The sequence below is a fragment of the Osmerus eperlanus genome, chromosome 1 (genome assembly GCF_963692335.1).
Source record: "Osmerus eperlanus chromosome 1, fOsmEpe2.1, whole genome shotgun sequence".
NCBI classification, from domain to species: domain Eukaryota; kingdom Metazoa; phylum Chordata; class Actinopteri; order Osmeriformes; family Osmeridae; genus Osmerus; species Osmerus eperlanus.
Genome location: NC_085018.1, coordinates 16003593 through 16019716, shown reverse-complemented (window position 1 = coordinate 16019716; position 16124 = coordinate 16003593). Strand labels below are relative to the sequence as shown.

The 16124-nt window shown below is 47.2% G+C and overlaps 1 protein-coding gene across 1 annotated transcript; it reads left to right on the top strand.

The window, feature by feature from the left end:
- Window positions 1-1303: 1303 nt before the first annotated feature.
- Window positions 1304-14349, top strand: rybpb (RING1 and YY1 binding protein b). The gene is made up of 5 exons (XM_062463641.1): window positions 1304-1461; window positions 2081-2206; window positions 11579-12115; window positions 12199-12297; window positions 12643-14349. The coding sequence occupies exons 1-5, from the start codon at window positions 1436-1438 to the stop codon at window positions 12890-12892; spliced, it is 1038 nt and encodes a 345-aa protein (XP_062319625.1). The 5' UTR covers window positions 1304-1435; the 3' UTR covers window positions 12893-14349.
- Window positions 14350-16124: the final 1775 nt, after the last annotated feature.

Genomic DNA, 16124 nt, shown 5'->3' with positions numbered 1-16124 from the left:
TTTTTCCTGTAGCAAATCAACAACATATTGGGAGACACTGCTGGCACATTGGGTAATCTGTTGCCTCTATAGATGGTGCAGAACGCTATTGTAACACATTTCTTGTCTTTCACATCTTATCATGAGTCATAAAGTGACACAGTGTGGGGAAGAAGATTAGAGCTGTTGCTCACACACTTATGGGATCAGTCACCCCCATTCACTTTCAACTTGTCCCTTTCTCATAATGCTCACATACTTACTGTAACCTAAGACTTTATGAGCCAAACAGACTGCTGCATTGACTTCTAAGGGTCAATGCTGAAATAGGATTCAGTTCAATTTTGGCACTCAGTAATACCATGTAACCTCCTTAAATAGTTCCTAATGCCCTATTTTACCATTAAGTCATAGTAATTGTAAGGCAAATTAAGTGATTGTCAATAAGTCAGTAAGTTATAGTAAATAAGTAATAGTCAACAGGGTCATCAGATCATTATCACAGGGAAATGTCAGTGGCATGATGAGCCTCAGTTAGGGCCTCAGGCCAGGAGCTATGCACAGGTCTGGTCCTTGGTTAGAGAGAACAACCAGCGCGTCAGCAGCATGGATCCTGAGGATCACAACAACCAGAGACATTGACAATGTGATCTAGAGCTGTGAAGGCCTAGTGAGGCTACATGATTTATGCTTAATGTCCCCCACAGAGAGAGTCATTTCCTGGACAAGGGGAAGCTTCAGACAGGTGTAGTTAACTGATGTGAAGGCTTTTTGAGAGCCAGGAGCAGTGTTTGCTGAAGTGGTCTACGATTAGGACTTTTACATGGATATAGAGGTAGACTATTAGTCCACTGTCAATACGACACTTACGCCTTATGTCCTGTGGCATTGGTTCTTGTTTCATCCATGAGTTCAATCAATATATGAATTGGTTGGTAAGAACCAAAGTGGTGGACTTGATGTGTGTGCTTGTGTTTAAATATGGTTACAGTTACTTTAGCTTCATAGTTGTTTTATGAGAACTTTATTGGCTCATCAAGATGTGTAGGCTATGCTGTGTCCCAGGATGACCTTTTCTCTTTGCTTGCAATGTAAGTCGGCATGCAACAACTCAGTGTCAGCTTAAGTCAGGCGGGCACAACAGGTAAAACAACAATCGCCATCAAACCCATTTCATATTTGCAGATGACCATACATGAACAATTTGCATTAAGACTGTCAAACAATCCCAAGGCATATTTTGCGTTTCTTATCCCGACTTTTAACCAAGGCATACGGTGATTGGACGTTCTGGAGTCACGCGGTGTGCAGTCGCTCTGCCCTGCCTTGAGTCAGCTCTGAATGCGAGCTTGTCTACCAGTTTTAGCAGCGGTTCTATCTGGATCCTCCGCGCACAGCCCTCAACAATTACTGACAATTACAGCCTTTTTCTTCTTTTGGAAGACAGTTCTCCATCATGGGCGATAAGAAGAGCCCTACCAGGTAATTAACCGTTCGCCTCATATCCTCTGGTATTGATTGATATTTGTTTAGCGAGAATTCATTGGCATTTTGGGTTGATATTCGGATGCTTTCTCAAGGAGTGTTTCTCCCTTTTTCAGTTTGTATGCCAGAGCTAGAGTAGTGCAGGCACTATGGCGGCTTCTCGCTCCCTACTCTCTACCAGTGACTTTCAGACAAAGGGAATTTTTCATGGTTACGTCTGGCATTCTCGAAAATGTCAGATATCCAGTTTTAAATTAGCTTTTTTGAAGCTTAATGTCTAAAGGATATTATTTGACATGTTTTTTGGTCACAGTCTCGAGCTGAAATATCAGTCAGCAATATAGACAGGCTATGCTGCGATTCAATAGAACGTTGAAGCTAGCTCGGTGGCTCGCCTAGCCAGCAGTGGGTTATCGAGAGGCTTGTTTGTTCGCTAAAGCGCAATGCTAGTCAGGTAGTCGGGATTCGAACATATCATGACAGCCTTCCCATGTTTTTTCCTGTGCAGTTTATATGCACACGTTCAATGGGGAATTCTGCAAGTCATCGCCGTTTTTGGTTCGTTTATTCGATATGAAATGCCAACTAACTTGACCTTACATTGTCTATTTCTAAGGCCAAAAAGACAAGCAAAACCGACTGCTGACGACGGCTATTGGGACTGTAGCGTCTGCACCTACAGAAACAGTGCCGAGGCATTTAAATGCAGCATCTGCGACGTGAGGAAGGGCACATCCACAAGGTATGTCTGAAGAAATGTGTTCTTCCTTTTCTTGTACATCATAGCAATGTATTTGTATTAACATGTCTACTTGTTAAATTTGTCTGAAAGGTAGACTTGTTGATAGTGCATTCATGTTAATGTGTGCCCCTGTCTTTTTTGCTGCTGCTCGCAACAGACTATTGTGTCCTGCACTGAACAGAATGCAGTCGTCTAGGTGTTCTGTCTGTTCTATTGCCACAGTAGCAGGGGGAGGGGGGAGGGGGGGGGGGGGGAGAGGGACCTTGCTTCATGATGGCTGTGCAGCTACTGTGCATCAGAATAGCACCACATCATGGGAAAGAATGCAATGTGAGTGTGGGTCTGATCACATGGTAGAGACTTGATGTCATTGTTCAGATCCCACCTGCTTAAATGGCTCCAATAAAAAGGTAACATTTGTTACCTAGGTACTCAATTTGATTGCTGGGCTTGTCACTCATTAGTGTATTGTTTGCATCGCAATTGGTTGTAGTGCTAACAGACTAGGTGCCTAATTAGGGCTCTACTGACTCACTCATAGATGTATCACATTCAATGGTTTTCAAGTAATTAAAGTAGCATTTGTATAATGTAGCTCTGTTTTACACGGAATGTAAAGTGCGTGTCCCCCCTTTTGTCAGACGGTTAGGTGGCTGTTCAGGAGTGCACTTACAGCTCAATGGAATCTTCAGTAAGTGTGTGTAATTCACTGAGTGTGCAATTCTCAAATAATATGTACCAATTTCTTAAAAATCCCTCCCATTCTCCTAAATCAATCAGTCATCAGAGAATTTGTAGTATTTTTTAGCCACAAACCTGACATTGAACTGTGAGATATCTAGTTAACCAATACCAACAGTGCAGCCAGATGGATGTGACCATGTGATTTAGTAGAATAAAACAGCCATTTAAGCTCAAGTTAGAAACTTTGCTTCATCATGAAGTCTTCAAACGTAGCCTTCTCTTTGTTATGGGAAACGTTCACACTGGGCGGTGCGTTTAGACTTTGAATGTGATTCCCTTTCAGTTTTCTGTTTACCACTCCTACCTGTCTACTGGGGAAGGGCTCTGCCGATAAGTTGTCTGTGTCACTTTGTGAGTTGACAATCACTTCTCATCAGCTGCATGCTGCGATGGTGTCAGATGAGTCATGCGTGCGTCCCCCATGCTTCAACTTTTCCAGCACTGTTTTTCAAATGATGGGCTCAACTGACACACTGCCTGTAACAGGAAATGCACTGACACTGATTTCTTGAGAATCATAAAGTGGAATTCATTTCTTATAAGGACTGTTGTGTTTTTTGGTCCCCTGATAATTCTACATCAGTGCCTCTAGGCTTACAGGCTACAGCTCAGTTGTCGTGAGCTGTAAAACAGGAAGTGGAAAGAAGTATGTGTAGCCCCCCCCACCCCTCCCCCCCCCCAACCCCTCCCCCCCCCCAACTACCCAGGATTTGGCAGCAATTCAATTTCCTCTTTTTGGTAAATAGTACATGACATCACTGGAGTGGGTTGTCACGTCTCCATCTGATCTAAGCAACCTTAGATTGATGCAATTGTTTGCGGTTGTCTGCTTGACTTTTATTGTAATGAGCTCTAATTAGCCTACATTTTCACCCTGGTTAATGTGTTCAAGTTGAGCATTGGGGAAGCTTTATGCTGGCTAAATGATGCATAGTTTGGATTGTGGGGCATTGTTTGTCCTGCTCCCTGTATCTGCCTCTACAGTATGAATGGGAAGTTGTAAAAAAGATAATTCTGATCTGTAATTACTGTCAGCCTATTTCTATGCTTGTATTCATAGTTCAAAGAACTCTTTGCTCAGTTGGGTAGTTCCATTCAGATTGTTGTTTTGTGCCTGTTTAAAGGTGTATTGATTTTTTTTCCTTCTTGGTATACGGTGCACACTGCAGACTTGAAAATAATGTTTAAATGGAAGATCCAAGGTAGCGCCATTGAATTAGTTTTCATGGGGTATGGCAATTGTAATGATTATACTGAAGCATTTTCAAGCCCCTGTAGTTGTAATCTACAACCAGTGGTGAATAATGTGATGATGTACAGACAATGCCAGCCTGCCACGCAGGATGTGATATTTTGAGGGGTCTGGGGTTCGTCACACATCAGCCACAGTATGCACTCATGCTGTCACTGACCTGTCACCTTCTATCCACAAGCAAGAAAGGATATCGCAGGCTACCTTTTGGATAATATGGCCAAAAAGGAGCACCAACCGGATTAGCCTAGCAGTCTATATGTTTCAACGTCATTCAAATGCATGGATGCTATCTTACCAACTGAGAGTTACCTAAATGAACCTGTTGACCCATTCCAGGGATGTAACACAATACCAAAGTAGACTGTTAGACCCATCTAGCCACAGCCACTGTGACTCTTTAACAAGAAAACCGTGTGTGTGTGACCTGACCTGTGTTCTGCTGTTAAAGTACACGTATAAATTAAGCATCAGGATCTTGATATGAGGTCATTACCCTTCTTCAGAAATTTGAGAGGTTTGATCTCTGGTCTGCTGAGAGGCCTGCAGTCATTATGTTTAAATGTTTTTATCACTTGAAACCGCTTCTGTAAATGTGACACCATGTTGCTGTATCGGCTTTCTTATTGCGTGTGTATTGTATGCTTCCTGAGCATCCCAGAGTTCCAGGGACAGCCAGATGTTGATTCATGTTCAGGGCTTGTGGCATTTCAGTGTTTGGGGCTGGTGATCTCAGCCATCTCAGTCTCCTACTATTCCAAAATCCAAACTTCTCCACCCTGAATGTGAAAATGTGTGTCTGTGCATGTAGGCTGTGTCTGTCTGTCAAAGTGATGAAATCGTCATTATAATCTGTGGATTTTTCCAGTCACATTAACGCAAATTGTTGGGGTTAATGTGATTACGTAAGAGCAACATGTTGGCTGGTGCTCTCCATCTGGATCCCTCACCCATCCCCCCCCCCCACATCAGTCCCACTCAGAGGAAACGCTTCTGCTTATCCTACATTATCAACATCTGCACTAAGCCCCAAGCGCGCACGGGTAGCCCTAATCTTAACGTGTTAATTGGCGGCTTTAAAAGTTCTTAATTACTTCATGGGATTTGGGAGAGTGTGAGTGAATAAATACAATGGCCCATTTGGCAATCCGACAAATGGAGAAATGTCGAGAGAGCTTTTGAATGGCGCTTCGAGGGAGGAAGGCAAATGTAGAGACTGAGGTAGCGGGTGAGCGACTCCAGGAAGGGGAGAAGAGCGAGAGGGAACAAGAAGGGGAATAGAGACCCTTTGATGGACAGCAGAGGAGGATGTGTTCACTCAGCCCAGCCTCTCCTTAGGGATGGAAGAACATCCACTGTCCTGGGTTGGAAGGAACTTGTCTTTCCTTCCAACCCAGAAAAGACGAGAGCCCCACTGGCCATCCTCCTCCCAGACGCCCTCCTCCCTCCCCCAGACCTGGGGATTACAACACCTGTACAGGACGACGTTTGGGGGTTTAGTTTTAAAAGCTCTCAATGGTCTCTGTGTCACTAGAAGCAATCAGCCCGAAGGTAAAGTCTGTAGAGACTGGATTCGAATCGGTGCTACACACCATGATGATGACTTGTGGTTTTGGAAGACCCCCAGATATTTGTAGGCCTAGTTGTTTCTGTTTGTCTGGTTTCAGTTCCTCTGTGTAGTCTCCCCTGATCAAGGCCATGCTACAAATGTTGACACAAATGTTGACTGCATGTGGATGTGACGCTGGTGAGAGCATGGTGTCGGGGAGGTGCCGTGATAACTCTTGATGCCCAACGGCACGCTAGGATGCTGTCACCGGGGAAATGACTGGAAGTCGTTTTACATGTTGAAATCAAGGCATACACGTGCAAAGGATGGGTTTGTAAGGGAGAATTTGCCTAAGGATTTGGGTTCTAGATTCATTGTTGTTGAAGGAGAAGATGCGCGTAGAAAACAGGCTCCTTACTTTTGCTTACCATGTTAACAACGCAGGCAAGAGAGTAGTGTCTGGAAAGCCGCGTTTGAATTACAACTGTACACCATGAGGATCATTAATGCAGTGTTATTAATGTGGTTAGATAGTTGTAGTTGTTTCTGGTTACATGGTGTCAGTTCTTAGTGTAGCCTCTACATGACAAGCATCTTGTGAAGCGCTGGGTTCCCCTGAGTGGTGTAGCTTGTTGACTAATTGAGCTAATTGGAAACAGGCCCCGTTACACTACAGGCAGGCAATGGCAGGTCAGCAGCCTGCCAGGGTGACTGGATGAACGAGACAGACTGCTTACTGCCTGCTGAACCCAGGAGATGGAAAGCGAGAGAGAAACTGCAGAGAGAAAGGTGAACATGAGGAGGAATGCAGGTCAGCGAAGCTGAGGGAGAGGGAGTCACTGTAGCTCTGACACAAATGAGGGAAGGTTGATATGGAAATGATGATTTGGAGAAAGTGAGTGACTAGGTGAAGACGAGGCAAGAGGGAATGACTGGTAGATCAGGGGGAGAGCGGGCATAGGAAAGAGAGGGAGAGTGAGTGATGTACAAGAATGTGACATGGTGCTTGTGATGGAGGAAGCTCATACATGCTTAGTGCTGTCAGACTGCTGGCCGTCAGTCTTCATGATGTGAGGCAGTTTGTAGCCTGAAGGGCAGACGGAAGGGTATGTCTCGTTGAGTGTGTTTGCGTGCACACACACACACACACACACACACACACACACACACACACACACACACACACACACACACACACACACACACACACGAGAAGCACCAGATTGACTGTTATGGGCATCTGTTCATGGCATGAAGTTGACTAATTTCACCCCCTGTGAAAATTCCCCTGATGTTCATGTATGGTTTTTTGTAATCTATGCCCAGCAGTCCCATCTCCAGACATCAGAGAACAATGCTTGCATGTAATGCATTGTTGCCTTGTGTTGCTGTGTGAGGAAACATGATAGTAGAGCTGAGATGGAGGACTGTGGCGGGGCCCAAGCACCCAGAACAGAGGGGGGCATGCAGTGGGACTCTCCTGGGGGGGGGGAGGGTGCCAAATCCTATCTGAAAAGGGAAGAAAGAAAGGAGGGATATCAGGAATTTAGAAACCCCCCTCCCCCCCATTTCAGAGTTTCCATTGCCCTCCTGGGTTTCTATATTGTATTACAGATTCATTAACCACACCGGGCTCTGGGCTAATTCCTACACGAGAAATTATCCCGGCAGTTAGATTGTTCGCTTTCTCGTATTGTCTAGTGGCAGAGCGCTTTAGATTGCTCCCAAACACTTGTTTACTCACAATTCCCCCCCAGTGGCAATTCTCATGCCAGGCAGCTTTAATGTCTGTCCTCAGGATGAGGCATGCAGGCAGCGAGCTGTAGCCCCAGGCAGCTCTCAAGGTGCTCTCTGTGAGCTCCCACAGCCCTGTGCTCCTGTAACCACGACCACAGCCGGCTGGTTTAAGACAACAGACGGGCTCATTGGCGCTACGGAGACTTCACAGCAGCAGCCTGTTAACATAGTCCTGAGCAGACAGCTCTGTCTGCGCTCCGCTCTGCTCTGTCTGCGCTCCGCTCCGCTCTGCTCCTTCATCCCTTGTGCTGGAGGTGTGTGTGTGTGTGTGTCTTGTTCCTGCATAATGATCAAGGCCCGCTACAACTGTTGACACGGCTGACTGCATGTGAATGTGACGCTGGTGAGAGCATGGTGTCGGGGAGGTGCTGTGATCACACTGCACGACGGCAGGCTAGGATGCTGTCGCCGGGGAAATGCCTGGAAGCTTGAGTCATCTTACGTGCTGAAATCGGGACATACACGTGTAAACAATGGGTTCCAGTTTCAGAGTTGATGAAGGGACATAGAAAATAGGCTTCTTTCTATTGCTTATCATATCTCAAATATACTAAGAGACTGTAGTGTAGTTGAATGTGGTGTTCTTTGAGAGTGAGTTGATGAGCGTCCTCTGTCTGGCCGTGTGCTGGCCGTGGGTACAGGAACCTCATGGCTGGGGCTCCCGTGCCGACCCTCTCTGGCTTGACCAGCTCTGCTCTGACCCTCTGGCAGGGAGTAATTGCCCGTCCTTAACGCAGCACTCCAAATAAAAGGGCTTAGGTAATGAGGGCTTTCCTGAGGTCACCTCTCTTGTCTCTCCACCACTATCAATCTCTCTTTCTCTCTTGTCTCTCACTATTTCCATTGCTCCCTCCCATCTCTCTCTCTCTCCTCCCTCTCTATCCAGTCTCGTGCTCAGTCTCATGTCTTGCCTCTGCTTAGAATGAAGCAGCAGTGCCGTGGTGGTATGTGTGGAGTGCAGGCCTCCGTGGTAGGGAGAATATTGAGGGTGTGGTGGAGTGTAACTATGGGTGTCAGTCTGCTTGGGTTAGGAGCAGTTGGAGCTAATAACAGTCATTTTGTGGCGCCCTGCCGAGGGAGTCTCCTCACCCCCCGTGTCTGGGGGAATGCAGGGGGCGGGCAGATTAGCTGCTGTCAATCACCATCTATTGTGGGTTAACAGGGTAAGCCTAGGGGGAGCAAATAGACTGGTATCCTTCTTAGTGGGGGGTCTCCACAGAGCCCAAGACAGCCCCCCCTCCCCTGTTTGGGCTGTGGTCTGCTAGCAGGGTGGGTGCTGCCCTGTGGTGCAACCTCAGCCAGGGGTGTTGCCAGCTGAGTTAATGGGTCACTGAGCGGTGTTGTTGAGGGCTGTGACGTAAGCCAGGCAGTAAATAAATGCACTGTGTTGAGGAACAACGGCACAGGCCATGGAGAGCAGTGCCCCTATCGTGGCAGCAACAACTCATGGCTGACTTACAGCTGGCACTGAATCACAGCTTAACTACTGGGGCGGGTGTCTGGGCCTCCCCCAGCCACCCTGCTTCTGCCGCTGACACAAATCTCCACGTTTGGGTCCCTGGCCCGGTGTGACTGGCCGAGGAGGCGTGGACCCAATCAATCAATCCTGCTCACTTTCTACGTCCGCCACTTGGCCTACCGCTCAGCCTGCCAAGCAGAATGATTTCTGATCCCACCGGACGCTGCCTGCACCGAGAGCCTGTTTACGAGTGTTTTGCTGCGTGCCTCTGCCAAATCCTCTGATGGATCAGTGCAAATCTCCACCGTTTTACCACTGCGGTTTGGAGGGACAAATTGTTCTGTTGTGTGTCTGGGCAGGTGAGCACATGTATTTGGGCAGCCTCAGAATTGGCAAAATGTCCAAAAACACAAACTCCTCGCATTGTTTGACATGTTGTTTACACTGGACTCGTATCAGAATGAGCCTCCGAAACACTATTAGCATGGTGGCTGCTGTCCTCTAGCTGGGACTGGCATTGGCAGATGGAGGCTGTAGGTAGGTCTGTAGCTGTAGCTAGGTCTGTAGCTGTAGCTAGGTCTGTAGCTGTAGCTAGGTCTGTAGCTGTAGCTAGGTCTGTAGCTAGGTCTGTAGCTGTAGCTAGGTCTGTAGCTAGGTCTGTAGCTGTAGCTAGGTCTGTAGCTGTAGTTATATCTGTAGCGCTGGTTGTGGCCGTAGTTGAAGCTGTAGGTGTGGAGCAGCTGGAGCGCTGGTTGCAGTAGTAGTGTGCGCTGGTGCAGCCCCAGCCTCAGAGCCCATTCCCCTCTCATCAGTATTCGCCACGGCGGCTGTATTGATTGAGCGTGGCGCGAGCACTCCCAACATGATGCTCTATTACGAGCCGATTGATTGCCTTATGATCGGCAGGACCCCCCCCCCCCCTTCACGGCTAGACGGTGGGCTCCCGACCTGATGGGCGTCAGAGAGCCGGGAGACACCAAGAGGGAGAGAGAGACAGACAGTAATGAGCGTCTTTCTGTGCCTTCTCAGTGAGAGGCTGTGCGTCTAACCAGCCTTGGGGTTAACCAGCCTTCCAGACATCTACTAACCACTCCCCGCCACACGGTGACACCAGCCATGCATCATCATCAATGTGCCTCTGCATATTCAGCCCATGGTTCTGAGAATACCTAACCACCCGGAGAAGTGCTGAAGGGCCCGGCTCCAGGTGTGCCCGAGCACTCCCACTTAGTATTTCCACCGTGTTTGACTCCAGTCCTGACCCACTTAACCACAACTCCATCCCTGCCTATGAGGCTCTCAGAACATCATCTGTATTCCGGCCCAGTGGTTCCTTCTCTCTGGGCAGCAGTCTGCCGTGGCTGTATGCTCAGAGAGAGACATCTGAAAGATAAGTCCCCCTCAACTATGCCTGCCCTCCAAGCTTCAGTCGGTCCTGCGTGCGGCCCTCTTATCACGCTGCTATCTGCCAAGGCTGGAGATGAGCCGGAGAGTTAGGCTGTGGCTGTGCTTGGTGAAGAGCCTCAGCCGCAGAGGAGCTGGCAAGCCGAGTTGGGCTGCTTGTTTGTGTGCTTAAGACTGTGTGTGTGTGAGCGTGTGTGTGTGTGTGCATGTGGTTTGCTCTCTGGTATTTGTCCTGAAGCGGGCCCACTCCTGTGGTGGGATTATCTGTGCTGACTGGAGCGCTGCCTGGGGTTGAAGCTCTCTCCAGTCTCCTCCCCTCTCTCTCTCCTTGGGCTGCTCTCCACAGCCACCCGCCCAGCTGCTGGCTGCAGCCCCTACACCTCTCCACTGTTCACCTGCCTACAGGAGCAGAGACACGCTCTGCAGACTGCGGCATCTGCCGCACACCTGTCACCTGTCCTGACAACCACCCCGGACCATAGACAGTGACTCTGTCCCCACTGTAGCCGTGAATGACTGTCCTCGAAACCTACCTTTGTTTTCATGAATTACCAGCCAGTCTAACCCTCTCAGGAGAATGAATGATAAAGCCCTCTCTGAAACTTTCTAGTGTAGAGACATTCATCCACCGAGACACTCATTCCCAGACTCCTGACACTTGCCTGCTGAATGAGAATGGCTGAGCTCGTATACAGAATACCTTGTTGCGTGTGTTTGCTTGAGTGAGTCAGACACAGAGAGAGAGAGAGAGAGAGAGAGAGAGAGAGGGAGAGCTCACGAGCTTGTGGGCGAGTCCTCTAGCTCATAAGTGAGAGGGCGTCTGGCTGCACGTCTCTGCGAATCCCAGCCTGTGACAAATGGGGCCAACCCTGGCGTAATCAGATTAGAGGACGTAAATGACGTGCTGCAAATGTTCCACCTTGTGATCCCCACATTCATTTTATTACAGCAGTGGGCTAATGAGATTACCCTTCAAACACAGCAGTCCCACCATGAGCTGTCACTTCAACCACACCACCCCAGCTGGGAGCATTAACCCCTTCATTCCTGTAGCGCTCCTCCAGCCGACCCACATCACGCCGGAGATCCGGGACGACTCACGGCTGCTAGCGCCTGAGCGCCAGACTGGTGCTAATCCCTGTGTGTGCTCTGGCCTCCTTCCGACAGGAAACCCAGGATCAACTCCCAGCTGGTGGCTCAGCAAGTGGCTCAACAGTACCCAGCCCCTCCGCCACCCAAGAAGGAGAAGAGGGAGAGGAGCGAGCGGCCTGACAAGGAGCGTCCGGACAGCGAGCGTGGAGACGGGGAGCGTCCGGAGGAGGAGCAGCTGGAGGGCGAGCATCCAGAAATGGAGCGCCCAGAGGAGGAGCGCCCAGAGAGGGTGAGGCCCGAGGGGGTGAGGCCCGAGGGGGTGAGGCCCGATGGGGTGAGGCCCGAGGGGGTGAGGCCCGAGGGGGTGAGGCCCGATGGGGTGAGGCCCGATGGGGTGAGGCCCGATGGGGTGAGGCCCGATGGGGTGAGGCCCGATGGGGTGAGGCCCGATGGGGTGAGGCCCGAGGGGGTGAGGCCCGAAGGACTCAAGCCTGATGGAGAAGTTCTGGAGAAGGACAAGAGTGAGAAGGAGAAGCCGCTGAAGGAAAAACCAGACAAGGAGAAGGACATCACTCCAGCCATTACCAAGAAACCCAACAGCAAAAAGACCAGGTCAGTATATGGGTCGTCTATGTTGAGCATTTTCTTTGTTTTATTTGTTCCATATCAACACTAACTTCTCTATCCGTTCCTAGACCCAAGACAGACACTCACCCGAGCCCTCCCAGTGACAAACGCAGCATACAGTCTGGGAAGTCGGCAACCAAGACCAACAAAACCTCTCACATTTCCAGGTGGGTGCCAGTCCTGTCACAGGGTTGTCATGAGTGTTTAGTCATCACGCCTGCATGACTCAACGCTCTGATGCCCACCATACCGGTACAAAGTAAAGCCCATTTTTTTGGGGGGGTGAGCAGCTGACATGATTCACTTGCGATCTTTCACTCTCCACACCTACTCTCACTTTCTTCCCACTGAGTCTGACTGTCCGTGCAGTAGGAGCTGTGCTCAGCAGCTTGGTCCAGCCGCCCACCTGGTGCTCTGCTCTCTCCCCCTCTGAGCTAGTGTGCCTGTTGACAAGGTCAGCCATGTCTAGACTCCCGTCTTAACTCCTGACTCTCTCTCCCTCGCTCCTCCAGGCCCAAGCTGAAGAACATTGACCGGAGCACTGCCCAGCAGCTGGCTATCACCGTGGGGAACGTGACGGTCATCATCACAGACTTTAAAGAGAAGACGCGCTCCTCGTCCACGTCCTCGTCCACCGTGACGTCCAGCGCAGGCTCCGAACAGCAGCACCAGAGCTCCGGCTCCGAGAGCATGGACAAGGGCTCCTCTCGCGCCTCCACCCCCAAAGGAGAGCTCTCAGTCGGGCATGACGAGTCCTTCTGAAAACCCGCTTCCCTGGACACTCTCTGAAGGGACTGTGTGTGGATTCTTTAGGGGGGAGGGAGGGAGGGGGTGGATGTGTGACCTTCCTACTGCTGCTCCGCCTCCATCATCACCACCTCTGGACGCTGACAGAGCTGGCTGTCAGAGAGGAGCTGGCATGTGAAGCTGGAGGAGAGGCACCCTCTGCTGAGGACCTTGTTCATGGGTACACACACGGCACAGACAGCAGAGGGGCTGTGGGGAACACTGCTACCGTGGTGGCATCCTGACACTTGTATGTATTGTTTTATATTTGTACGTGAATGTGTGGCTGAATCAAGTTTTTTTTTCTTTTCTTTTTTTTCGTTTGTTTGTTTTTGTAAAAAGAATTACCTGCTGTGCACAATAACCACCAACATTTTAACAACTTATTATCCTTATTTATTATTTGTTGCACCTGTATACAATTTGAAAATGTCCTTTTTGTTCAAGCTTTGCTGTGTAGCTCTACAGATGACACCCTTGTTTATACAGTTGTAATAGTCAGATAAGACATGACTATTGAGACACCCACATTGGTGCTAGATACACTGTGAACCGGTTTCAGACATGGAACTGCCATTCACTCAAAGTGCTAATAACCCAGAGCCAGGCTACTTAACCCTTTGACTGTCACTCTCATTTATGTTTGGACTGCCTTGTGGTCTTTCAGGTTGATATGTATAGGTCTCTGTGCAGCAGAAAAAGGTTAACTGAAGTTCAACTTTAAAAACAGGTTGTTTGTCTATGATTTAGTCTGATATAGCATATATCTTATACAGTGTTTCCTGTCCTTAACTGTATATTGTAGGCTATTGTGTAAAACACTAAAGCTGTTGTTTTTGCATTCGATAATTCAGTAGGCTACCAGTGTTGAAGTTGAGGGTCAGTGTCCACTATGAGCCAGCTTGTTTTCTATTATGACTGAAGGAAAGGCAATGGGAGGTTTTACCCCCCAAGACTGAACTGTAGTATAGGCTTGGCTATTCTCACCTTGACTAAATATTACTTTCAATTACATCTAGTAAACCAGAATATTCTAATCTGAACATCTCCAGGGGATTCATAACTCAGTTGTTACTTTATTAGGTCTTTTTAAGACTCCAATATGTCACTGAAGGCAGAAACATTGCAAGTCATAGACGTAGGCTGATTTGACGTCTTTTTGGTGCATTTTGGAAGCCGTAAAAGCTTAACTTGAGCTGAATAACCAGTTACATGGTTAGGAACGTTCACCAGCTGATACTTGCCCAAACTAATTTCCATTTACATGTATTAAATTGTACAAAGAATAAATGTGTATAAGATATCTTAGTTTTATTTATTGAAGGACCAAAGGAATTTCATAATGAAGATGGATAGACAAATGAATAACAATTTGAAATGCAATTATCATGTATGAAATGAAATACATTTTAAATAAAGTCTAATATAATCCATTTAAATGCCGTAATTCTTGTCCATTTCAAAATGAACTTGAATCAATAGATGGATTTGAGTATCAGCACAGTATAGGGTAGATTCTAGTCTTTAGAGAATATTGTATCAATCGACAAATGTAATCAATCACAAGTGAAATATTCCATTCATGCACTACAAGAGTCTATGACAAGCATGCAGGTGAGGTGAGTGTAAACCCACCCTTCTGCTAGCCCGTCCATCATCCCCCTCTTCTACTGAGACGCTCTCTCTTCACAGATGTGCTCAGGCTCGCCAGGCTAGGTGACTGCAGTACCAGTCTATGTTGGAGTGGAGTCTCAAGTTGTAGGAGAGGCAACTCGGCTGAAGGGACTATAATCATGTGTGTTGGTATTCGATGTTTGTTGGCCCACAAGGCAGGTGTGGTTTGTTTTGACTTACTTTTGGAAACAAAATAATATTCTACTTCAGCTGATATTTTATCATTCAAATTTTTATCACTTTTGTACAACTGCATTGCAGAAGGAACAGATTATTAAAAGAAAATGTTAACTAAACTAAATCAATGGGGTGTTTCTTGTAGAAAGTAAAAACTGAATTTAAATATAATTTGAAATGCAATCGAGAAGAAATGGTCCTAAAAAGCCATCTTGTCACATGCCTTACCATATAAAACCATAATCACTTGACTGACGCCTGTGACAGAAATGATTAATTGTATCTTAAATTATTGAAAGATGTCCATTTGCTCAGTATATAAAATGTTGCTTGTATATAAAGTGTATGATTTGAAATGGAGCCAACACTTAGAGAATGGCATTGAGCTGAACAGTCTCTTGCTTGTTTCTTTGTCTCTTACGCGCAAGCAGTTCTGTTCTTGTGTGCGACCAGTAACCTTAATTTACTGTGTAAAGATGGTTACATTTTTTAGCTTTGTTTGTCTGCGACCCAAATATAGAATGCTTATTTACTGACTGTATAATGTCAATCTTGTGAATTTCCTATTTAAATGTATTATACAAGCTCTTCATTTTCTCCTTGTACAATTGTCTTGTACAATGCTTTTAAAGGTAATGCTCAGTAAAAGTATATAGGGTCAGTATATTAACCCCTTCTTTGTTTAATCTTGTTTGCTTTCTGTTTCCTTTTCTAACTACTTGCTGATGTCATTGTGAGATGTGTCACATGATGTCCCTGATGTGGAGGTGTGTGAGGGGCGTTCAGACGATCACTGCTCCTTGTCTAGCGTATAACATGTTGACATTATATGTGTCCTGGCATGTGCACGACTTTGCGCTTATAGGCTTATCTTATCATTTCCTCCGCTTCAAAATAGAAATGTCTATTTATGAATTTTGCTTGTAGTTTTTCACAAATAAAATGTTTGAAAAAAATCTTGTCTATCAGTGTTTGGTGTTATTTTCGAAGGGCCATTCAAATGTTTCTCAGAAAAGAAAAAAAACACAACTTTAAAAGAGAATCTGAGCCCATTTTGACAGAATACAGGTTTAAATGGATTCATGTATGTATAGGGTTTTCATTTACAAAAAAACGGAAGCATTAAGCTGGGACGTATGCAGGAGTGTCACATCCTCCCGGAGAGCCCATGGGAGACTGTACTCTACAGACCTGATCTGTGGCTGCCGCATCTCATCGGTTATCATCACCTATCACCAGTGTCGTGCTGTACCTCTGGGCTCCCACGCTGTCACCAGGCGTAGTGATAGAGATGTCCATGTATGTGTGTGCCCGTGGGTGTGTGTGTGCATAAATGAGTGTGAACTCCCCATCCCTC

What these genes read in the sequence shown, in the direction of transcription:
- rybpb (XM_062463641.1), top strand. Translation starts at nt 1,436, where the DNA reads ATGGGCGATAAGAAGAGCCCTACCAG. An exon ending in GATAAGAAGAGCCCTACCAG is followed by an intron (nt 1,462 to 2,080) that starts GTAATTAACCGT and finishes TCTATTTCTAAG; the next exon opens with GCCAAAAAGACAAGCAAAAC. An exon ending in AAAACCTCTCACATTTCCAG is followed by an intron (nt 12,298 to 12,642) that starts GTGGGTGCCAGT and finishes TCGCTCCTCCAG; the next exon opens with GCCCAAGCTGAAGAACATTG.